Source organism: Carassius auratus, chromosome 1, assembly GCF_003368295.1.
Source record: "Carassius auratus strain Wakin chromosome 1, ASM336829v1, whole genome shotgun sequence".
NCBI classification, from domain to species: Eukaryota; Metazoa; Chordata; class Actinopteri; order Cypriniformes; family Cyprinidae; genus Carassius; species Carassius auratus.
In genome coordinates, this window is record NC_039243.1 from 22592652 (window position 1) to 22618990 (window position 26339).

The 26339-nt window shown below is 36.7% G+C and overlaps 1 protein-coding gene across 1 annotated transcript in view; it reads left to right on the plus strand.

The window, feature by feature from the left end:
* LOC113102146 (Krueppel-like factor 7) overlaps window positions 1–24847 on the plus strand; it is a 38982-nt gene extending 14135 nt beyond the window's left edge. The window contains exons 2-4 of the mRNA XM_026265763.1: window positions 14853–15459; window positions 19180–19303; window positions 23756–24847. Coding sequence (XP_026121548.1) covers window positions 14853–15459; window positions 19180–19303; window positions 23756–23807 — 783 coding nt within the window. The 3' untranslated portion in view covers window positions 23808–24847. The remainder of the gene's footprint in view (window positions 1–14852; window positions 15460–19179; window positions 19304–23755) is intronic.
* The last annotated feature ends 1492 nt before the right edge of the window (window positions 24848–26339 follow it).

Consider the following 26339-nt stretch of genomic DNA (forward strand, 5'->3'; position numbering starts at 1 on the left):
GAATCTGAATCATTATTCAGCAATACCATTCCTAGTAATAATGGGGTGGTGTTGGCTCAGTGGACAAGACACATGCCTTTGGTGTGAGAGATGTGGGTTCGAATCCACTGTGAGACACCAATGTGTCCCTGAGCAAGACTCTTAACCCCTAATTGCTCCAGAGGTGTGTGTCCTCTGACATATATAGCAATTTTAAAGTCGCCTTGGATAAAAGCGTCAGCTAAATGAATAAATGTCAATCCATTTAATTCCAGTTAATAATCATAACCACCATGCAACATGTCAGAACACATTACAGAAAGCAGTTTAAGGTTTGGGTGGGGATGTGTTGTTTACATTGTCAAAGCTGAGACGTGATCATAGATCCACAGATCAAGTTGTCTGAAAAAGCATTTCCCTTTAGCTCATTAAGGAATGTCTCCTAGTTTTTTTCACCCATTATCCTTATTTTTCTCCATGCTTTAATGCTTTGGTTTTTGTGGCTCTCATTATGAGGATTAGGCCCGCTGCCTCGTTCCACAACAGGTCGTCCCATCCTCAGGGCAGACAGACGCCCCTTGTATGGTGACAAGCTGTTAACTCTCGGTTTGAATAAGCAACACCCCTTCACTCCCCCGCTATCAATGGATTCATGCTGGGGCATAATACTTTAAGTGCTTTAATGAAAATTGGTGGATCTTGATAAGATTAGTTTGCATTGCCAGTCTGTGGCCCGTAAGGCAACCTGTAAACACATAAACAACCAAATCCTGTTAAAGCTAGATAGAGGATCCCATACAGTGCTATGGCATTGTCACTCGGATTATCTCTGGCACCCCATCCTTTATTATCCTTCAAGAGGCATCGCTGCACGGTTCAAGCATTCAAATCAATGAAAAATATACTGGATTGACTTTTCAAGGCACACCACTAATGTTTATTCTTCCTTAAATCCTGATTTAGCCCTCGCACAATTTTTGTGGATTAATACAACGTGTGCTGATAGGAAAGCGCCTACTCCCTTTTAGCTTCCACCCAAATCATTGCGATGGAAAATGTCAACACTAATTCATATTCAAATGAACTCCCTCTGACAATTAGAGTGACAAAGCCCTTGACGCATGCAACGAGTGTGGAGAGAACACTGGTGAAGTGCGAGCTGCAAAGCCCACAAAAAGGGCTATTGTGCGCCTGGCATAGTATTGCTGATGAAGTGTCTGACTGGGGCTCTGTACCCATGCAGTGACCTCTAACCCAGGGTTTTTAACAAGCCACTATATTGGCACTATGGCTCTATTGTGCAAAAATGCCTGAAACAATGCAAAGTCACTATCACTGACTTGGTATCAGAAGTCAACTGAGCCTGCAGTCAGTTATCAACAGCTCATTACACATAAATGACTCTGAGGTTGTTCTTAGTAGTATATCAGAAACATACAGCTTGAACAGTGTCTGATTCATGAACAAGTGATTCATATTAGCCTATTTATTGGTGAATCAAAAACATACAGTGTGAACAGTGTAGTCTGATTCATGATGAACAAGTGATTCTTGTGTGCAAGTTCTTTTCGGTGAATTAGAAACACTAGGAGTGTACTTCTGATTCTTGGACAAACCAAAATCAGAACATCAGAATCAGCATCCTGATTCATTTAACGAACTGCAGGTTCTCATTATGTTCAGTTATGTAATTTTTTGCCTTTATTTGGTAATTATAATACATATGTGTGTCTGTGTGTGTGTAGATATTTATAATACATTATAATTTTATTTAAATGTTTATGTTTTATAATGCATTGTTATATTAAATATTAAATTATAAATGATATGTATTATTAAATAATTATAACAGTTAAATATTTGTAAGTATAATTATTTATATATTACATAAAAAATTATATATTAAATAGTATTTATATTAAAGCAAATTGATTTATATATTTCTAAATGTTTAGAAATTTTATTATTTAAATTGTTTATTTGTATGTATATGAGTGAGAATGTATGTAGATGGGTGAGAATGTTCATATTTTATTCCTTTTTGTATTGTATATTAAATTATTAAGTTAAATATTAAATGACAGGTACTATATATTTTTTTTTACTTCTACATTTATGTTTATTCATTTATATGTTTATAGGGAGGACAGGGCGCAAAGCAAAATGCTGTTGGAGACCCTGGTTTAGCTTGGAACAGTCACATTAGAAGAATTAATGGTCAAAGCACATTATTTTCAAGCGATTTCCTCCTCCCGCAGTAAAACTAGCTTCAAATGGTTTAGTGCTGATTGATCCACACACATCAGAGTGCTGGTTTATTGCTAATTACACTGCCTTTCCCCCATAAGTGCGAGCATAAGATTAGCGCTACAGCTCAGGAGGGACAAGAACACTTGGAGTGCTTTATTTGCCTTTGGCTTGTAAAAATATGCCAGGGCCTCTGTGCGAGAGTGTGATTTCTTAATTGGCGTTATGTCATATCTGCTATATTGCCGGCAACTGGTTTATCAGGCTCGAAATGCTTGCTACTCCACACCTTTAACATCTTTAAACGAGCTGCGACAAGCAGCGCCACTAAAACTTGGAAATGAAGATATTCTGTTTGCAGAGGTTCCTTGATAAGCACAAACATAATTAAGTAATTATGCTCTTCTACCATTATATGCGACGGCGCCGAATGGCGTGTTTGGAATAGGACAGGTCCATACAGTATATCAGCAAGGAGATGAAAAGCGTCCTCAGCGGAAACATTTACATCTTTAGTGGAGGCCTTTATTTTGTCCCGCACTGCATACGCTCCTATTAATGCTTATGTCAACAGGGTTTTTCAGGATCCATTTCACGAATGCCAGCTTTGCCTTTATGGTTACTTAAAGGTGTCAGGAGGCATTAGCCTACATTCAGCAAACGGCCCGTTCTGATAATGTGAGCATTCGTACACTTAGATCAATGTCGTTCCATTGAAAATGTCAGAAGGGGTGCTTAGAAACTGCTTTGGAGTCTGGGTAATAATTTAATATGTTTTGTGTTGTTCATTTTAGGTTTACAATGTCAAGCAAGACCAGAAACGTATTTAAATACACACATGCAGATGCTTGGCTAACACAGTGCCTGAACTTAGCATGCATTTTTGCATAAGTGTGATGGTAGCAAACTTCAATACTCAAGGAAGTTGTAGTCGTTTTTATTTTGTCTCCTTCATCGAAATCAAATGATTCAATCAAATCAAATAATATATTAAACATAGCAATGAATTTAAGTTTATTTTAGCCTTTAATTTTTTCATGTTGTGTCACATTTTGACCTGTTTAATATTCAAAGGATTAGTAACTTGGTCATGTAAATGCTTCTAACTCACTATAAAGCCTAGAGTTATCTGGCTCTCACATTTCTTCAGTTGTTCATGCCTGAGACTAGGTGTGAGTGTGTGTCCACGATCTTCCTGCAGATGAGATGTAGGTTAGTTTTAGGTGCCACCTGGCGAGGCTGTAAATGGGAGGCAGGGCGAGTTGTGAGGGCCACTGTTGAATGAGATCACACATGGCCCCATCATTCCCGCCGTCTTATCGATCGACTGCGGCCTGAAGTGGGATTGTGTCTCAGGGTGCCGCCAGCTGGTCAGTCCCTTCCTGAATCAAAGCACTGGCAGGTGGTCATTTGTGGCCCCCCTCTCCGTTTAGCCCAAGTCTTACATTACAGATCAATGACTTATCAGAGAACAGGCTGGATGAGTTTCATTTCTAAGCCCATTCGTCAGGAGCGTGTCATTGGAGTAACTAGATCATGGAGTCGGTGTATATCTAACAGTGCCCGATCTTTTAAAAAGCCTTTTGGAAGGGTTTCTTTGTTCTGTCCGATGGCTAATCAACGTCCATGTGTTTTGTCAGATGTATATCAGACAGTTGGTATGGTCAGAATTGCAACAAAATACTATTTACGTTACTCATTTAGCAAATTACAGTGAGGAATGATGTTCCTAATAAATATGTAACACAAATAAATACAAAAACACATTATCAATTAAAAGTTTGTAATCGTTAAATATCAAAATAGAGGACAACTGTTTTTAACACTGATAATAATAAGAAATTTTCTTGAGCAGCAAATTGGCATATTAGAATGATTTTGTAAGGGTCTTGTGGCACTGAAGACTGCAATGTTGATGCTGAATTTATTTTAAGTTGTAATAATATTTCATAGTATTGTTGGGGGGAAAATGCAGTATTGGTGACACTGGTGTAACCGAGGAAACTGCATAAGTATTCATTTTTCACAAAAATGGTAAATTAGCCATATATTTTGGTTTGGAGAAAATTTGATTCCCCCACCACCCAAACAAAATGCTAGTTAATGTCAGCACATTCGAATAAAATTTAGTGACTGCTTTAGTTACCCAATTTAAAAAAACCTAAACTTTTGTACTTTTTTCGAAGATTTTTTCATCCATCTTATTATAGTTGATGTGTTCCCTCAAAAATAAAATAAAATACTGGTTTCATTATTTTTACCCAACTTGTTTTCTTTTGGTTTCTTTCAGTTAGCACAGGGCTTGTATTCCATTTTGGAACTGATTGTAGGCCTCACTGATCTGAACTCATGTACCCCAGTTTTTGGGTGAATATTGCCAAAATGTTCCACAAATAACGCTTTATTCAATCAAAAACTGAGGTGCAGCTCAGATCTATGAGGCCTACGATCAATTAGTTAGAAAAAGAAATGCAAACTGGTTATATTTGAAAGAAACAAGGTGATAAAAGGATTGAGTCCAGGATTTATGATAATATAGAATATTATTGTTAAAAGGCTGGTCATTGAAACACCAAATTTGTTAAAAGATTTTCAGCACACTACTAGGGATAATGCATTAAGGTGCACATGCTTTTAAATGGAGGACAGTGTGGAAACATCATGCGTCCTGTGCAGCGAACGATTATTCCATTCGCTGGGAACGATTATTTTCCACAAGCACGTTTTGGACCTTTTAACAAATGCTCTAGGACAGAGATCAACAACCTGACCTGACAGATAACCCCTGTTCCCATGTTTTCAGAAAGCTTGGTGCATCTCTGCTATGCAATGGCATTTAGCTGGGGACAGCTGATGCTAAATCATCTCCCAAAAATTAATAGAGCATTTCCCTGTCAACTCGCTTAACAGCTGTTTGCATTTGGTCTGGATGTCGGTGCTGCTTCTCTTCCACGGGCTCCTCATTCATTTTTATAACCAGCTTGTTTTATTAGCTTTGTCTGCTGGAGGGAGGCAGTGCTTCGCTGTTAATTGGCGCACCGCATCACGGTATTCCCGCTGAGCGTCATGGTGCGACGGGAAGATTGTATGGGGATATCTCCGACTTCTTTCTCAAATCAAATTACCGTACATTAAACTTAATATAGTGCAAGCAATAGCCGGGTTTATATTGCACTCACCCGTTGTTTCGTTTATGCCGAATATACGGCAGCATTGTGATGGGTTAGACAGCTAGAGGGCGTGCTGAGATGCAAGAGGAAGTGACATGTTGTCATAGGTGCACAGATGCAGAAAAGATAATTACGCAGCGGGTTCGACTACGGAAGACAGACATGTCAACATCACTGCCATAACAACTGATCGCGAGCTAGGTTTGTCACTTTACAGATGATGGATCAGTGTCAAACCCGTGGCAAGGAACAGGTCACAAATCGGCATCGATGGACAGGCTTCCAAAAAAAAGAGCACCTATGTGAGTCATTTCTCACTCTCATATTCTCAGCTGTGCTCGCTGAGGGGCACGTCACAGATGACTCACTTTATCAGTTCAAACCTCACGGTGTCGCTCCTTCTACAACGTAGTGCGAGATGCCGGCAGGGGGTCTTCACTTGCTTGGTTTCTGCACCCAGTGACATTAGATTCTGTTCGATATTTGCGTGGTTTATAAGGTGGAAGACATGCAGCTGAAGTTGATGATGATTTATTTATTTGCATTTTGTTATATTTGTGTACCATATCTTAACTACAATCTTATAGATGAAGGTTCCAGAAGGGTGTTTTTGCAGCGATCTCATTTTGGGTTCCTAAAACAACCTTTCAGTGAACAATTCTTAAAAGTAAACATTTTCTTAGTGTGAAGAATGTTGTAATCATCTGAAGTACAATTTTAGGTTTCCAAGAGAACCTTTCGGTAAACAGTTCTTAAAAATGAAAAATGAAGGTTCTTTTTTGGCATTGATTCCATAAAAAACCTTCACACTAAAAAAAATAAAAAAATAAAAAATAATAATAATAAATGTAAAAAAAATAAATAATAATAATTGTGTTCACCGAAAGGATATTTGGAGAACCAAAAATGTGGTATGGCATCACTGCAAAACACTCTTTTGGAACCTTTATTTTTAAGACTGTAGTGTGTAGATTATTTTAATAATCTGAAGAACCATTGTAGGTTTCCAAAAGCACCTTCCAGTGATCAGTTCTTAAAATAATCTATTTTTGTTTTCTTAGCCTGAGGAACATTGTTTAATAATCTAAAGAACCTTTTTCCAATATAAAGAACATTTTGTCCATTGGAAAGGTTCCATGGATGTTGAAGGTTCTTTATGGAACCATATATGGCAATTAAACAGTAGTGTATTGCCACAGCAGGTTTTCACTTTCAGTCAAATGTTGAAACCTCTGCATGACATGACCAATTACAGCCAGTTGAAAGAAATCTGGAACAAGATCTGGTTTCTTAGGACAAAAAGAAAAAAAATGTCACATCTGATTAGTGTTAGATGATGTGTTTCATTTTTTGTTGTATTTATGTGCTGATGCTTTTGTCATTAGTATAGTGATTGGCACTGGGGATGCTCATTTTGCATAAATACTCAGCCAAGTATGAAAAATCAATCAGCCAAGGGTAGAACGAGTTCTGTCTGCACTATTTTTAAATTGCCTGTCAATGTACATATGCATCAGAACATGTTTTACCGACGCATCACATCTTGTCATATTTATAAACATCTTGTGCCTTGAATTTTGCATTTTTAAGACAGCATGTCAAGTGGAAATGTAAAAAAAAAAAGAAAAAAAATGCCTCAGAGCTGTGTGTAGTGTTTTTGAACTAAACACTATATGGGCAAATTCTAACCAATTGGACCACCAGATTAAAAAATGAAAAGTTTGTGAGCTTTCAAAACATATTCATGATCAATCATTGATCAGTCATGGCAGTTATTTTTACCTTGGTAAAGGGATGCTAACACTTGTGTTGTAGCTAAATCTATGTAAAATATGTTTTTAAAAGGAGAAATATTGTATACTGTCATAGCATTACATGTATTTAAATATTACTCAAAAATAATTAATTAAATAATTTATTATGATTTGTATATATAATAATAATAATAATAATAATACTCAATATTATTAGTACTTATTATAATCATATTTTTATTAATGATAATATATTATGTATTATTTTGAAATCAACAACAACGACAATAATAATAAATAATAATAATAATAATAATTAAATTTAATAATGTTGCCCGTTTACGATTACCAGTTTGTTTCTCAGGTTGTGTATATCTACTATTGTACAACTGCTTGAATGTGTCTTACTGAATCTAGAAAAAACTGATTTTTAGAAAGTTTATGTAACTCTAATGGTGTTTCATCTAATTGGATTTTGCTGATGAAAATCTGATCTGTTTATACTACAGTAATTCATACATATCAGCTTGCTTGGCTTGGCTTTCTGATTGCAATGAAATGCCTGGAAGACACAGAATGACCTTGACTTGGGACTTGAGGTTTGTTTTATGTCACAGTCTCTCGCAGATCATGAGTGACCCACACAGGAACTACAACATGAAATTCAAGCCATCTGTTATCCAACAGATTGACGCTCTGCCTTTTTAGTGCCTATTTTATGTCAAAACTGTGGTGTTGAGTTGCGATCAGTTTTGATTGAACATCCAAATTGTCGGAGATCTGGAGATCCGCAAATCTGTCGTGTAGCTTTTATTGCATCGCTTTCGACTCGATTGGCATCCAAGTCTGCCACTAAATCACACAGCCCAAAGCGACTCAGATGGCACTGGTCGCATTGAATTTGCTGCCATTTTAGTAACAATATCCCCTGAATGTCACTTCCTCTGGGCCTGCGGGAGGAGGGGCAAGTAGAAGAGTGACGAGACGGAGAAAAGCAAAAGAGCGATAAGGAAAACCTGCTCTCCTTGACTCACAAACGCCTCATCTTCAAAATGTATCTGTCCCTTTTCCCCCAACACATGCACACGTCTGCCCTTTCTCAATGTGACTTGCTCACACGAACTCCTATGAACTTAGTTTGCCTGTGTTCCTGTCATACGTGAGACGGTTCAACAGCATGCAGGCATGACAACCAAGACCACTGCAGACCTATGGCACATTACAAAATCAATCCCTCCTGTGTCAGCCTGTGTCCAAAGGGCCCATACAGCGCGCACCACTGCCGGCATGCTGAGCAGATGCTTTTAAATGTCATTGGTTGAGCTGGGAAACATGCAAAGAGATGCACGAGCCCATCAGAGCTTTCAGTGAATGGAGAGTATCTCTTTACTGCTTCATTTAAGTGACTAATTGCCCATCAGTTCAGGGCGCAGCGAGAAACCGTATGTGTGTTTGTGAAAGAGAAAACATCAGATTTCTAGAAATGTACGGAGCCCCTCTGGTCCCACTCTGTCAAAAAAAAATTATAACTATCTTGTGGCCTCAAGATACTAACTCATAGCCTCAAGATACTAACTCATAGCCTCAAGATAATAACTTGTGGCCTCAAGATACTAACTCGTGGCCTCAAGATACTGTCCCGTGGCCTCAAGATACTGTCCCGTGGCCTCAAGATACTGTCTCATGGCCTCAAGATACTGTCTCATGGCCACAAAATACTGTCCCGTGGCCTCGAGATACTAACTCGTGGCCTCAAGATACTGTCTCGTGGCCCTCAAGATACTGTCTTGTGGCCTCAGGATACTAACTCCTGGCACCGGCGGCGCCAGGGGGGGTCTTGGGGGGTCTCAAGACCCTGCCAAAAAATGCCTTGACCCCCCCATTTGACCCCCCAGCCTCTTCCTGATTAAAAAATATATATATTCGGGATAAAGATCCAAAAATGTTTCTCTTCAAACTATGCAGAACAATAATAAATAATAATTATTTCGACATTTATTCATACACTGGACCGAGAACCGTTTCTGTCGGACGCGTCCGATTCGAGAACCGATGAGCTGATGATAACTGCGCATGCGTGATTCAGCGCGAAGAAGACTGACACAGAGCGCATCTGAACTGAACTGATTCTTTTGGTGATTGATTCTGAACTGATTCTGTGCTAATGTTATAAGCGCGGGTAAACCAAAGGCTTGAATGAAGGGCAATCATCGCCAATGACGGCATTACATCGAGCGCAAAAGAACCGGTGAACCATTTTTTTTTTCAGCTGGTTTATTTGATCGAATTGTCCGAAAGAACCGGTTCACTTGAGCACCTGCTCCTTTGCCCCTTAAGTGCCCTTTTGTCAAAGCAAAATTTCCTCAATTTTTTTTTGTAATAACATAAACTTTTGTGAATGCCTGCCCACGCCCAATCATAATATTAGTACAATTTATTAATAATAATTTAGCCGTAAATAAAATGACCAACATGACCGTTCACCTGACTACGACCTCATCCAACCGGGAAGATTCCTCACGCTGCACGCGCATTTTTTAATTGCTAGAGGATATTTTCAACATCGTAGCAGCTGGTAAGTGGTGTTTCATTCTCAGCGAAGTGATTTTGGTGTTTATTTACTTATTATTATTTTACAAGAACGATGTGATGTGAGAACATGCAGATACGTTGTTTATATTGCTGTGTGTAGCCTGTAGTGTAGAAGTAACACTAGCGTGCTGTTTGAGGGAGAAAAGTTTCACAGGCATCGAGGGGTCTGGTCTTTTTTATGTTATTTGAATAAACTTTTATTATATTACAGTACTTATTTATTTTTAACACGTAAAAATAATTATCACAACACTGGTAAGGCTTATTCAGATTTTCTCATTCTCTGAATTATCATTATAAAAATAAAAACAATTCAGAAATTAATTAAAATATAATTATATTTTAAATGTGATGCAAATATTTTTTCTACAAAAGCAACAGTGTTTACAACAGCAAGACCACTTTAGCCTGTAAACTCAATAATATCTATCTGGAAATAAATGTAAAAATATCAATGTCAATAAAAATGCATAATATACCTGACATGAAAGTGCAGTGTGAAGGATATGTATAACAAATTTAGCCTGTCATTTGTTTACATTGCAAAGGTGTTTTTGTTGTTTAGTAGCAGAAATATGCAGTTATTAGCCATGTCCACTGTATTTTTTGTTGGTTTTCATGAGACCCCCCTTGAAAAGACCAGGACCCCCCCATTGCCCCCCCAATCAAAATTGTCTGGAGCCGCCACTGACTCCTGGCCTCAAGATACTATCTCGTGGCCTCAAGATACTAACTCGTGGCCTCAAGATACTGTCTCGTGGCCCTCAAGATACTAACTCCTGGCCTCAAGATACTAACTCGTGGCCTCAAGATACTAACTCGTGGCCTCAAGATACTAATTTGTGGCCTCAAGATACTGTCTCGTGGCCCTCAAGATACTGTCTTGTGGCCTCAGGATACTAACTCCTGGCCTCAAGATACTAACTCCTGGCCTCAAGATACTATCTCGTGGCCTCAAGATACTAACTCGTGGCCTCAAGATAGTGAAGTGTCTGACACATGGACCCTTTGTTATTAAACTGGACCCTGTACAGTTGTGCAATGTAATATTTCACATTCTGTGCAATATTTTCTGTTTTAATATTCAGTGTAATATAGTTTGCTGCAGTTCTGCATCTATTTATTTACTAGTACTGTTCATTACAGTCAATTCAATTCTGTTAATACAGTAATGTCAATCTTGTAGGCTGCATATCCATAGTCCTTTATAATTCTTCTTCATATTTTATAGCATCTATTTATACTTTTTACATGTATATAGGCTACTTGTTTATTAACCAACTTCTATTATTATTTATATTCCTTTAAATGTCTTGATGTGCACATCAACTGTGACACAAGAATTGTCCCCCGGGTTATCAATATCAATAAAGATCAATAAAGTATTTCTGATTCTGATTTTAAGTTAACCTATAGTAGTGTGCAGACTGGTTCCTTAATTATTGAAGTGTTTCACATTTTGGAAAAGCATGTCTGTGTAGCCTACGATAAAACGTCAGCAGAGGTCGTTCTAGGCTTAGGTCACGGTACCTCCATCTGGCTGTATGCATTTTTGTGTATTTCCTGGTATTTTCCGGCCAGCAGTTGTGACGTCACGTGCAAAGTATGAATAAATAGGATCTTGCCAGGACGTTGCCAGTTTTAATATACAGAAGTTGGTGTTTTGAGGTGTTAACAATTGTTGCCTGCATGCCAGATAGTTGTTGTGTGATTGAATGCACACTTGGATTAATTTTGTCAGCGTTTGTTGCCCTCCAGGTATCCATTGTAGTCACGTGGCTGCAAAATATTAATTGCGTGTTTACGTTAATCACAACAACAAAGTTGTCAGGCGTCTATGTCATCTGAGGAGATTTACGTTACAAAGATTAACCGTGTGTTGTATTATGTAACATTGCAATTACTTTGTTTTGTTTAACTCAGAAAGATATGCTATAAAATATGAAGAACAATTATAAAGGACTATGGATATGCAGCCTACAAGATTTACATTACTGTATTAACTGAATTGAATAGATTGTGATGAACCGAACTAGTAAATAATTAGAAGCAGAACTGCAGCAAACTATATTACACTGAATATTAAAACAGACAATATTGCACAGAATGTGAAGTATTACATTGCACTACAGTACAGGGTCCAGTTTAATAACAAAGGCTCCATGTGTCAGACACTTCACTATCTTGAGGCCACGAGTTAGTATCTTGAGGCCACGAGTTAGTATCTTGAGGCCACAAGATAGTATCTTGAGGCCACGAGTTTCTTATCTTGTGGCCACGAGATAGTATCTTGAGGCCCCGAGTTAGTATCTTGAGGCCACGAGATAGTATCTTGAGGCCACGAGTTTCTTATCTTGAGGCCACGAGATAGTATCTTGAGGCCACGAGTTTCTTATCTTGAGGCCACGAGATAGTATCTTGAGGCCACGAGTTAGTATCTTGAGGCCACGAGTTTCTTATCTTGAGGCCACGAGACAGTATCTTAAAGGCCACGAGTTAGTACCTTGAGGCCCCTGAGATAGTATCTTGAGGCCACGAGTCAGTATCTTAAGGCCACAAGATAGTGTTTTTTTTTTTTTTTTTTTGACAATGTGGGACCAGAGGGGCTCCGTAGAAATGCAAATATTTATTTTTAACAAGTTAAGTGAAATGGTTCTTTTAGCAGATTGCCCTGAGCTGGTTATGTGAAGATCTGTGTCTTCTAACTATAACATTTTCAGTCATGTTTAGATATTCTGGGTGACGTCTCATGTAATGTCAGTTTATGCTCTGTTTACTTGGCTTCTGAAACCTTCAAGTTCAGCACAAACATTAAAATGCTTTTAACACTGAGAAAAAAAATGGCAGATGATCCTTTCATAAAATGACAAGCAAACAACATCGCCTAGCAACAGAAGCTGTGCCGAGCCGCTGTTGTGTTTGGAGCCAGAGATTCAAGCGAGACATTTATAGCTCGAGGCCAGTGTTCGTCTGAGATGATAGGTTACTCTTCTTTATCATTTTGTAAAAGGTTTGGGTCATGTTATGAAAAACATTTCAGAAAATAAAAACTTAACTTTATTGCAAAAAAAAAAGCACTTTAAGGGAGAAACATTATGCACTTTTGGAGCATTTTATTTTTTACAATATAAAAAAAAAAGTATTTTTTACAAACTATTTGCCTATCATTTGGATTTATGAAACTTACTTTAACTTTGGCTCTAACTTTATTTCTATTTCTTTCTAGAATAAATTATAATAATTTTATATAAATAATTTTATATAAATGTATTCAGTTATTTACAAATTGTTATTTGGAATTACTATTATTATTATTCATATTATTCATATTATTATTATTATTGTAACTTATTATTTACAAATGTGCATTTTTCAGGCTCCAACTTTATTTCGATAATTATAATATAAATATATATATATATATATATATATATATATATATATATATATATATATATATATAATATATATACATACACACACACACACACACACACACACACATATATATATATACATATATATATATATATATATATATATATATATATATATATATATATATATATATATATATATATATATATATATATATATATATATATATATATAAATCGTTTCCAGCTGTTTTTGCTAAAATACCTTTAAATAGTATACATAAATGTTATGTTCACTTGGCGATGATATGTAAATCAAATAAGTGTTGCTACATGTCATACATTCATAAAAGCACATGAGTTGATACAAGCTTTACCCATTATCTTAAATGAGGTCATATCAGACATGCAAGAGTCATAACAGAGCATTTTACTGATTTTTTAAAATGGGATTACAGTTTAAAAATAGTGTACACTCAAAGAGGTTTTGTGTCGTTTAATTTCGAAAGAACATTGTTAATGTTCATTTATATGGCCCCTTGAAGTATCTTGAGTTGCCATTAAATTATATTGTGTTGACACTGCTGTTCTGCGCACAATTCTATAGGCTGAAATATAAAAGCCCATCCAAAAAAGAGGAATACATGCTAATGGTTCTTTCTCTCTCACACCCTCTCTCCCCTTCTGTCTGAATAGACAGTTTTGCTCCACATAAAGCGCTCTAACAAGCAATTCAGGCCAGGTCTGTTTCTTCAGCTCCGGAGAGCTCCAGTCTAGCCAGTGTAATCAATCACAGTGTAACCATCTATTCCTGAAGACCTGCTGAAGCAAATGATATGCAGTTGCAGTCTCAGTACCCAGTTAACGGCCCAGAAAGGGGTTAGTCAGAAAAAGAAGAAAAAAATCATGTTGCACGCACCATTAGTGAGGTAGATTAGCTTGGATGATTTTATCTTTCATTTGATTGCTTGAGTTGTTTAATCGGTACAAACAAAGCATAAATGTGATATTTAAAGTGATATTAAAAGAAGAAATGGATCCGGTGTCAAGTAACAACTGCATTTTTGATATATCTGAGTAACATCAAGATACAATGCTTTCAGCAGGCCATGTTAAGTAAGTTAAAAAAGCATGTGAAGTAAGTTTTATGACTATGATGAACAGATCTAATTCATGAAACAAGCGCAACAAGCCTGTGTAAATTACAATGTAATTCTTGCATAAAGATTTAATTCAAATAATTTAAGAATGATTCATGTAGAAATGTTTTTTTTTTATGAAATTTTTTTATTTAATTGGTTCTTGCAACAATTTACAAATGAATTGAACTGTTTACAGAATGATTAACGTAAGAATTTTTTTTACAAACACTTAAAGGTTTTATGAATAAATTATGCAATTTATGTTATGCAAAAATATTACTAACAAAGTTTTTAAGAATAAACTACAAAAAAAATGTTTAAACGTAAATTAAGAAAGGTTTTACAAACACTGTACATATGTATTTATCATTAAACTGTAAAATTACAAATGCTTTACAAAGGTTTTTAAGAATAAATTATTACATTTATGTGTTACTTAAAAAAAAAAAAAAAAAAACATTATGAAATCTTTACTTAGTTTTCTGAATAAATCGTGCCATTTATGATGTGTAGGTGTTTCTTGCTTGCACAAGAAAGACGAATCATTTGAATTGTTCAGGTCAATAAAAATTCATAAATCTTTTTCCACAGACATGTTTGGAATTGGAACGCTATCTGCAGACGGAGCCCAAATGGCTGTCCGACCTTTTCGATGAGGAACTGGATGGTCTTCTTACCCCGTCCTTCATAAAGGAAGATGCAGATGAAGACCTGTTAGACCCCCTCCTTCCCAGCCTCAACAACCCCCCCAGCCCTCCTCCTCCTCCTCACCTCACCCCACGTAAAGAAACCCTCTCCTCCACTTCGACCTCTCCAGACATCACCTTAGGGGTAAACGCAGCCCAGCTGAACGCTGTCACCTCCTTAACACCACCCTCATCTCCAGAATTGGGCCGTCACTTAGTCAAACCCATGCACACCCTCAGTGCCTCACCCGACGGGACCCTAACGCTCAAGCTAGTGGCCCGAAAGGTGGGTTTGAGTTCTGCCAATCTTGTGGCAGCCCACCCGGTGCCACTTTCTCCCCAGCATGGCAGCAGTGGTGCACAGAGTGACGGGGAACAGGGTGGCACCTGCACAATCGGGGCCGGTGAGATGGCAGAGAACAAGAAGAGGGTCCATCGCTGCCAGTTTAACGGGTGTCGGAAGGTCTACACCAAGAGTTCACATCTGAAGGCGCATCAGAGGACACACACAGGTAAGCATGCATATTTTTTGAATCATTTACAGGGATTATTTTGCAGATTTTTGCATTTTTTTCAGCGACCCTTCCTGCACATTACAAAGTTACACTGGTACATGGCAAGTGACTGTCTATGAATCATTCACTTAGCTGACTCATATAAAAACACTGATTTGTTCAGGAGCAAAACAATTAACTGGCTTTATTATTGAGTCACTGAATCAATTATAGAACAGTTTTATTCTAAAACACTGACTTTTAGATCAGGAACTTTCATTATTAGTGAGTCACTGAAGTACTTGTACTGTAGAATTTATTTGTTTTATTCTAAAGCACTGATTCATTCAGGAGCGAGACAAGTTACTGTATTTGAGTGAGCCATTGAATCATTCATTCAACCAATGTTTTTTTTTTTTATTATTATTATTTTTTTATGTCTGTGTATATAAAGTATGGGTTGAATAAATGAGTCATGAATAAATGAGTAGAATAAATAAGTGAATCATATATAGAGTCAATGATTCACTCTACCGAAAATACCACAGACTATAAACTTATTTAGGGTGGAAGCCAAAACATATCTTAGCTTTGCAACAACTTAGCAATACCTGGAATCATTTTTTTGATGTAGTTCCTAATTTAATTAAGTGTTTACTTTTTTTTTGCAGTTTGAAACAACCACTTTACTTGCTCTTGCATTATATAAATATATATTCAGTAATTTCCTCCACATTTATCATACATTTTTCTTATTATGCGCATTCAATCGTAACTTACACAATAAGTGACAAACTGAAGTAATTAATGGTACTTCGTCGTCACCATGGCAGCATGCCTGTCCAGCCCCTTCGGCGGCAAATATTTTCTCAAGGTTGCGACAGTACTTCCTCAGCAGATTCGAATGGTGCAGGAAATGGCCATAATTCTCTGTCTCTTCGATCTCAATCCAAAAGCACTCAGACGGCTGTCCCAAAGCTGTCCACGGAGTGAATAACTGCCTCATGATGGATGGACCGGCTGGAATGAGACATACCCGCCTGTATATTTCCCTACGCCTGCTACGTGCCTGTTAACACACCAGGGCAGATCCACAAGTTTTGAAACCAGAAAATGCCACATGTTAATTGCTCCCTTCTGATGTATTAGTAGCATTTTAGGCATACATATTATGATGCAAGGACTGATGGTCCGGAATGCACAAGAACCAGGATGCCTTGCAAAGGTCCAAAAAGCAATAGTATTTGATATGATTTGTGTGCTTTCCAAGTTTTCTGGAGTCACACACTAGCTTTAAGTAACAATTCTCTGAAAATATTGCACCCCCCCCACCATAGCACCTAAATCTAATTTGTGCATAGTCAAGCTTGACATGTCACACCAGGTTTGATGTGAAAGAGACACACAAAAGCCAAAAGTGTTATAATATGGTAAATATTCTGGAACACAAATAATATTTGAGAGCTACATTGGAGGGGGACATTTTAAATAATGTGCCAATGGAAAGAAAAAAAAACAATAGAAATATATAAAAACAGTCTTAAAACTGTTCTGCTTGATTGCTTGCTGTATCAATCAAATTGTATTTCCTCTTTGCTAACTCAAACCGCATTATTCATTAGCCATAGCATTTCTGAGCAATTTTTGTATTGAAAAAAAACAAAGCAATAAACTGTTAAAATCTGATGCCAAACAATATTAAAGAATGTTTAGATGTTTTTACTCAAAAATATTACATTATATTACTCCTTTGTATGAACTCCTTGTGCGTAAAAAAATATTATATTATATTATATGCAGCAAAAGTCAAAATTCTAACTGTCCTGTTGCTTACTTGCCACAATAATGCGAATCATAATTCCATTTTGCGAAGTAAAACTGCATTTTTTTCTGTGATTGAGATTTGTACGGAACTGAAGGTGGAGTGAATGGAAATGACATTGCCCTCTGGAGCGTTTTATGAATGGGTTTTGGGAACAAGATAAGAGCGAATTTTCAGGGAGACACAGAGGGGTGAAGAGTGGAACTCTGGCGACACTCGTTTCCACTTTGTCTCTCACTCTGGATTCCATTATAACGAAGTCTGATTCGTAAAAAAAAACTTGGAAGAGAGGTGAAGGGCAGAAATAGGCTTTCTGCTTGGTGCTGCCACGAGCTCCACAGATCATAATGAGTCTTTCTGTCTCCGGCTTAACTGAGAAAATTTAATTAAGCGAGACTCTGGCACCTGTAAGGGTGCTCAGAGAGAGAAAAAGTGTGTGTGAGAGAGGAAAGGTTGTGTGTTGGGGGTGGGGAGTTGCCAGGCAACTGGTGTGTCTCTGAACGGGACTCTATAATTGGGAATGATTCTCAGGTCTCTGCGCTGGTATCAACTTACATTGCTAGCCTCGTCCACTTTTATTCCCACGAGCATGTATGCATGCACTCGCACATACGCACCTATATCCACTTGTACATATATGTATCATGTAACATCCTGGTTGCCAGGCAACTGCATCCTCCCCTGCCAGTATGAGCCGTAATTGGCTGGTGGCACAGAGGGACAGACGATGCCAGATCGAGCCGGCTCCACTGCTGCCTCCTACGTTACGCTCCTGCCCGGTTGCTAGGCGACAAACTCGAGCATCCATGCCTCCCTGACTTATAATTGGCTGGTGCTGTGGTCATAGCGAGCACAGGTCTAAACCTGTCCTGCTTAATGTGGCTAGCTTGTGAATGTGTGTGAAAGGGGGATGCAATTTAGCACTTAAATCCTGAGCTAAATATAACTTGTTGTTGTTTTTACAGCTCAGAATGAAATTGTTGCCGTCATGGAAAGTTTTTGATGCTAGACAAGAAGACAACATGAAAGTAATACACAGGCCATTTTATTTACATAGTGGGATCTGAGTAAATTTATGTTTTAAAAATAAATACATTTATTTTATAAATAAACAAAAAGTAATGTTTTAAAAATAACCCCAAAAAATAAGTAAATAAAAGTAAAAATGAAAGTTGTTTTCATTTTGTTAGTTTTCTATATTATGTTTTTTTATTTAAATAAAAAGAAATATATATATTTTTTACCATAGACTGATATGTAAATAGGATCAATGTTGATTTAATGTTTCTTTTAATGTTGATTTAATGACTACGAGTTAAATTTAGGAGCCGTTTTTGCATGAAAATCTGACTTATTTTATTGTCAAGCTATTTATGTGAAGCCACAGTCTTGTTTCAGAAGATTTGTAGATGTGGCAACGGAGGAGACAGGGCCAGCTGGTTGACAGTAAATATGAGGTTCCTCCCCATTACCCATCATTACTACTCCAATTATCACCTCTCCCAGAGATCCAAATAAACTCTGCCTGCCCCCCATTTCATACGTTACGTTCAGCAGCGCTAATGAAGAAGTGATGAGACCCCACACGAACCACAGCTCTCCTGCAAGGCAGCTCCAATCCACCACGAAAACATAGAACATCAAAAATGTGAATGCAGCCTCTCACATCTGTTAAACACACTGGAGATCATATTGGAAGCCCATTGAGTGCGAGTTCATTTGGTCCGACAGCTGTGAGCCCTAATGACGATCATGTATTTCATAAACTCCAACTGTGTCAACACTCTTCTGATAGGCAAATCGTCCTAAAACAAATTAATTAGATGGCTGGCTGGACCGAGCCGTTGATTTCAAGGCCCCATGAGGAAGCGTTTTTTAATCAGGTGTGTGCATGTCTGTTTGTGTGTCCGTACCAGGAGAGAAGCCATACAAGTGCTCATGGGAAGGCTGTGAATGGCGGTTTGCGAGAAGCGATGAATTGACAAGGCACTACCGAAAACATACCGGCGCTAAGCCTTTCAAGTGCAATCACTGCGACAGGTGAGACTCAAAACTCCAGATAATCATGAATGTGACACCTAAACAAATGCTACAATGTCACATTGTTACACTTTATGTTATAACTTTATATTAATAAACATCACATTATAACAAATAAAATGAAGTTAATTTATTTACATTTTCAACCTTTATTTCCATTTTCAATTGGAAACAATATACATGCAATATGAATGAGACGTCATGTAATATTAATTTCTGAAATGCAAGACAATTTAATGGTGACCAGCAACTAGACCGTTTCCCAGTACCGTATATATTAATGAAAAAAATACTATATTGAAATTAATAAATATAATGCTATATTTACAATTAATAAAAAAATACTATTTTGTAATACTTGTTTGTAATGTTAAAAATAAAAATTTAAACATTAAACAAATGTTTAAACAGAGCATTCTATTTAGTTGCACTTCTGCTATATATATATATATATATATATATATATACAAATTAGTATTGTATGTATGCCATTAGTATTTTCACAAAAAAAAAAAAGGTTTTAAGATAGTTATTTCTATTTGTTGTGTCAATAGGAAATATCATTTTACATTTTGCCATTAATTGTTGTAATTCAGTTAGATTTTTGTTTGTCAGTGTACTCCACACAGAAATCTGATCCCACCATCATCCAGTCCGTCTGAAATGATATGAAGAAAAAAAAAAAAAGAAAAAAAGTGAGACTAAATCCAGAAGAACTGTGGCAATGTCTCCAAGATGTTTCAAGAAACCTTCCTACAAAGCTACGATACTGTGAAAAGTTTTAGGTGCTTGTGTAAAAATTCTGTCAAGTATTATATAATGTAAATAATGTCATAAATAGATTTTATTTATCAATTAACTTATATTAACTAAGTCAATTCAACATTTGGTGTAAACAAACTTTGCTTTTAAAACAGCTCTTGTGCTAAATTTGATCCTAGATCCACTTTTTCAGGTAGCCTTGCAGATAGTGTTCTTGAAGCGTCTTTGAGTCATTGACACAGTTCTTCTGGATTTAGTCTATCTCAATTTTTCTGTTTCTCCATGTAATCCCAGACAGACTGGATGAAGGTGAGATCAGATCTCTGTGTGGAGCACTAGCTGCTGTCAGACTCCTTGTGCATAAAAAAATCTCCCTGCATTTTTCCAATTAATGGCAAAATAAATGTTTAGAAATGTAAACTGATATTTCCTACTGACACTCTACAGCAAAAGACAGAAATAACTGAATTAAAACCATTTTTGTTGGTTAAATTACAAAATTACAAACAATTACAAAAAACTTTTGCACAGTAGTGTATATCGTAATACTATTTTGGCCTATACTAAATACTAAATAAGACTCATTTAATTCTTACTAAGCCTCATTTACCTTGTAGGGATTTTGGGAATTCTTGGTCAGCAATTTTTTTTAACTGATTTATATCTTAAACATTATTTTTCATAGCAAAATCTAACACAGGTGCCCTTCATTTGAAAATGAAAATATTTCAGACTATTCATCACTTTTTTAGAATTGTGATGAATAGTCTGAAATATTTTCATTTTCAAATCTACACCTAAGATGGTCCACCTGTCACCTGTGCCGCTAAATGTAGCTTAATGATTAAAAACATCTGCTATTCAGACAATGGTTTCTCTGTATTCACCAGATCTTGTAAATAAGCTTTCGGACTGAACATGGTGAGTGACAAGTGGAATTATCTGCCCCATTTTTCCACTATAAAATTTACTCACATTAGTGTTGGGGAAGCTAAAATATCATGACATATTTTCTTTATTTCGTATGCCAATTCATTCTAGTGAATCAATTAATTTGAACTGGCCAGTAGACAAACTTTATTTTTTAATATATAATCATTATTTATACATAGTAGATCCTGAAATAGTGCTTCTGGATTTGAGTGCTGCGTTTGATACAATAGATTACCATATTTTCATAAATAGATTAAGCGATTGTTGATCTATCTAGAACTTTGAAATGGTTTTTAATCATACCTTTGTGAACATTTGTGACCCTTGACCACAAAACCAGGCTTAAGTCGCTGGGGTACATTTTAAGCAATAGCCAAAAAACATTGTATGGGTCAAAATTATAGATTTTTCTTTTATGCCAAAAATATTTAGGATATTGAGTAAAGATCATGTTCCATAAAGATAATTTGTAAATGTCCTACTGTAAATATATCAAAACGTAATTTTTGATTAGTAATATGCATTGCTAAGAATTCATTACATTTACATTTATCTGATGCTTTTGTCCAAAGCGACTTACAATTGCTATATATGTCAGAGGTCGCACGCCTCTGGAGCAACTAGAGGTTAAGTGTCTTGCTCAGGGACACATTGGTGTCAACCAGTGGTTTCGAACCCAGGTCTCTCCGACCAATGGCATGCGTCTTATCCACTGCGCCATCACCACCCCATTCATTTTATTCCGCTATCGGATGTTGTATGAATCTAAATTACAAAAAAAATGTATACTTAAGACTGGTTTTGTGGTCCAGGTTAAAATTTGTAGTATCTATTAATTAATAATACCTTGTCTGAACATTTCAAAGTATCGTGGGGTTCCTCAGGGATCAGTTTTAGGACCACTGTTTTTTAATTTATATTTGTTACCTCTTGGTCAAAAGCTTAAAAAAAAAAATTAAAATTAAAATAATTGACCCCTTTGACTGTTTTTTTTTTGGTCCAGGATCACAGACACACTCACACACACACACTGATATATATATATATATATATATATATATATATATATATATATATATATATATATATATATATATATATATATATATATATATATATATATATATATATATCATGGACTATGATATTCTCAGATTGGTTACAGGCCTCTTTAATATGTGAAAATAAATCTGATATGAACAGATAAGTGGACAGAATGGATATTCCCCTGTCAATGTGAGTCGTACGACATTGAAAAAGCGATGGCGGCAGCAAATTATATCAAAATTATATCAATGATATCAACATGCGATCACATGACTCTTTTCAATGGCACAATTGTCTTAACCAAGAGAGTTATTTTGAGGTTTTAATTATTTTATGTATAGTGTAAATGTAGATATTGGATATGGGTCACTTTCAAAATATGATGTAAGATGGTTCTCAAACAAAAAATTTGGTGAAGTCAACAAATCAGAATTGGGCATCAAGACCTGCAGTGTGAATGTGGCCTAAGACATTAATAAATTTAAAAGATTTTGGAGACTCCTCAAAAAAGCATTAATTACTGTAAATGCATGCTGGTAGACTCTAAATGCTCCACCATTCTTTACATGGAAGGACTTTTAATTTCATAAAAGAAACATAATAAAATACAAAATGAATGCATTTCCATTTGGGTACAAAGCTAAGCACGTAGAGCTGTGCTTTCTTTCAGAATATTTTCAATTTGGGTGCAGTGCCTGCGAGACTGTTGCCTCCTGGTATTGACCAAGAGCTTCCACCTCTGAAGTGAATCTTAATTTGTCTTTGCTTTGATGTATAAATAGGTCCTTCATGCTTGTTAGACTTGCGCATCTCACTTTGAGCTCAGCTCCACCCTCTCTTGTCATCCTGGCTGCTCATACACCTTGGGGAATCCATTCTGTCCTTGTCAAGGGAGCCCCGGATTACCATTACAATTATGGAGTTGACGGAAACAGTGGAAAGCAACATGCGGATGGGGCTCCCCGTCTTGTCTGAACAGTAAATACAGTAGACCGAGATGCTAGACCTGTAGATGGCCCTCAGGCCCATTCTTAATCTGGCCCGACCGTGTCCGGACCCCCTGTCAGGACAGCGGGGTGGGGGTGTGGAAGAGGGTGGAGGTACACCAGCTGGTTTGGTGCCTCCTGGCAGAGGCTTAATCTGCCATCTGTGACCCTGCTAAAAACACACCCGTGATTTCCCAATTCGTGTTTCTCCCCTTGCCGTTCCAGGACAGGTGAGATTTAGGATGAAAGCATATGTTTTAGGGATGGGTCAAGATGCTCCAATAATCAAAGATTAGGAATATTCAATATTAATAAAAATGTCCCGCAAAATCCTACTTTGCTTCTTATAGATTATGAGTAAGGTAGTTGTTGTAGTAGTAGTTATGTTTAGGTATAGACAAATCCCCAACAGAAAACTGCTGCTGCATTCTATTTATGACGTATTGACACAAGTTTCAATTGATTTTCAATGGTCACTTTGTCGCGTCTAGTGTAGACAGACTTTAGCTGGTGTAGACACAGTGTAATAAGCAACTAATCAATAGCGAATAGTTTTCCCTTATCTAAAGTGTTACTAAAGTTATTTAACAGACAGAATTAAAAAAAAAAGTTAAAAGCTATTATAATAAATTCTTTAAAATTAAAATAAGTTCTTAGATTAAAAAAGATGGAGATTTCAGATCACACAGGTTTCCTAATCAGTTAGCTTTTTCTTTCCCTTTAGGTGTTTCTCTCGATCTGATCACTTGGCACTGCACATGAAGAGGCACATCTGAGGAGGAAGAGGAGGATGCGGCAAAATGGCAAGGTGGAGAAAGAGACAGAGAGAAAGTAGAGGGAGAGAAAGAGAGGGATTATGGGAAGGAGTCGGATACCACTCAGACCATTCGCTCATCCCACCAGAGAGAGGCCCCCCATGAGGGAACAGGTCTTGAGATTTGGTCGGCCAAGTGTATTTGTAGAATTTGGAGGTCTACAGATCTGAGAAGGTGGTACGACATCGTATGTCACTGAAAGACAATGTGCTTCAGTAGGTATTTGCCTAATACTTAAAAAAATCAATGACTCAATTTAGTTACTACTATTATTGTGTTCCAGTGTCTCCAAGATCAATTTAAAGCTTTCGTCAATTTTACATAAAGTACATCTTACACAGATTGTGACAGACGGACAAGCTACAATTGAACATTGATTTGATTTACTGCACCGTGTAGGACGTGTCCCGAATGCATCTCCTTGAGAAATTTTGGAAAATATCATAGCGGTAGGACGTCAATCCAAAGAGGATTTAATTTTTTTCATTTTGAGTAAGGATTACCTTTCTGCTTTGATCCCACCAATGCACAGCCAAGATCTAAAGTGGAATGTCCATCCAGAGAAATCTGGATTTCAAAGGCTAAAGGCAACCAAGTGGAATCACCCAATGCTCAAATGTGAATCTTAATAGGGGCAGTGGAGGAAACACTCTCACCTTCTTCGTAGATGGACCAATATCTCTCTTTGAAATCCCTCCCTGCCAACCAACTGCTGCGCAGCGACACTTTGTGACTTTTTATAAAGAAAAAAAAAAAATTAAGGAAGATATCTTTTTGAATGATGACTATGTTATATAATTCAGAAGACTTCTTTTTTGCTTTTCTCCTGTGGATGTGTACAAATTAGAAAAAAGATAACGAAATAAAAATGGACCAAAAAAAATATAAAGAAATAACTGCCATATGCACAAGCGAAGAGTAGTGGATTCTGCACTGGCACAGACCGCATCTAAGGTGGACTTCATTTCTATAGAAACGCAAACTTTTAGTGGCAAAAAAAAGAAAAGAAAAGCAATGTTGTTGTTGCACAGGTTTTGAGCATTCCTCAACATTATTTATCACCCATGAAATGTTTTCCCATAAACTTGGGTTCTTTCAGAATTTCTAGGACTAGCATGAAACGAGAAAAGTACCATGGTTTATTTGCGGACTTCATTACAGAACAATGACTTCAATCATTCAAGGCAGAGATTTGCGATCACAAAGTTTAGATTTTGTAAATGCATCACAGAATGTCCTGAAAACTCTCCGGACAGACATTTCCCATCAATTATTTTAGTTTGCACGGATGAAAGCATCATAAAAAAGGTGTGTGTTGTGTTTTGCTGGTCCTATAGGTGACATATACATGTTTAGACATGTTTTTTTTTTTACTTACACATATCTTGTGTTCCTGGTAAAAAATGGCTGTACAGTGTGGAAATTGTATAGTAAAAGTGAGTTTTAAATTTTAACGTACAATCAAGTGTGGGATGGAAAGTGTTCCTGAATGTAAGGTTGTTTGATTGTGGATGGCCCTGCACTTATGCAATCATTCAGACCACTGAAAGGCCTGATCTGCTCCAGATAGATCCCACTGTGGCTCATGCATAAAGATCTACAGAAATGCTTGCTGATGAAGGAAGAGCTCACATAAAATGTAATATCTGTCATCGTTTACTCACCTTTGTGTCATTCTGAACGTGTAAGACTTTCTTTACTTAGTGTAAGACAAAGATGTTTTGAAAAATGCTCTTTTTCCTACAGTGAAAAACAGGAATAGGCTGTCAGACTCAATAAAATGACATGGGAGCACCATAAAAATAGTCCATGTGACTATATTTCAAGACTTCTGTGTCTAAAAACAGACCAAAATTTTACTAACTTTGTGCAATAGGTCTTGAATATCTTTTTCACATTTTCAAATTTGCAACAAACTATTACAAGACGTGCAAAATAATGGATTTGGGGATATCAAAAGTGATGAAATGTATCTTTCAAGCATAGTTATAATGCATAACATTTCAGATTTTTTCATTTAAGTTGTTTAGACTACTTTTGCAGCTGGTCTTTTCGGAGCTCCACTAGTTCCTCTTCACTTTCATAATATTTGTTAAATATTATAAGCGTTCTGCTAAAAGAAAGTCATACAGATTTAGACTCAACATAAGGGTGAGTAAATTATGACAGTTTGCATTTTTATGTGAACTATCCCTTTTTCCCAACATCCTGTTTTGTGTGCATTGTGGTGGAAACCACATTGTATGATTGAACTCAGAGGCCCAGAACTGAAAAATGTATCAAATGTATGTGATTTATTTTTAATCATTGCATACTGTATATAAACATCATGATGCAGATACTGATGCTTTGGCTTATTCAAAGTGTGAGATCAGATGCAAAATCAAAATCAGTGATGATTTTAACCATATCTGAAGATTTTAAATACCATTTGATTTATATCACCCAACAATTGGTGCTGGACAAGGATATTCATGTCTTGTTCAAACCGTC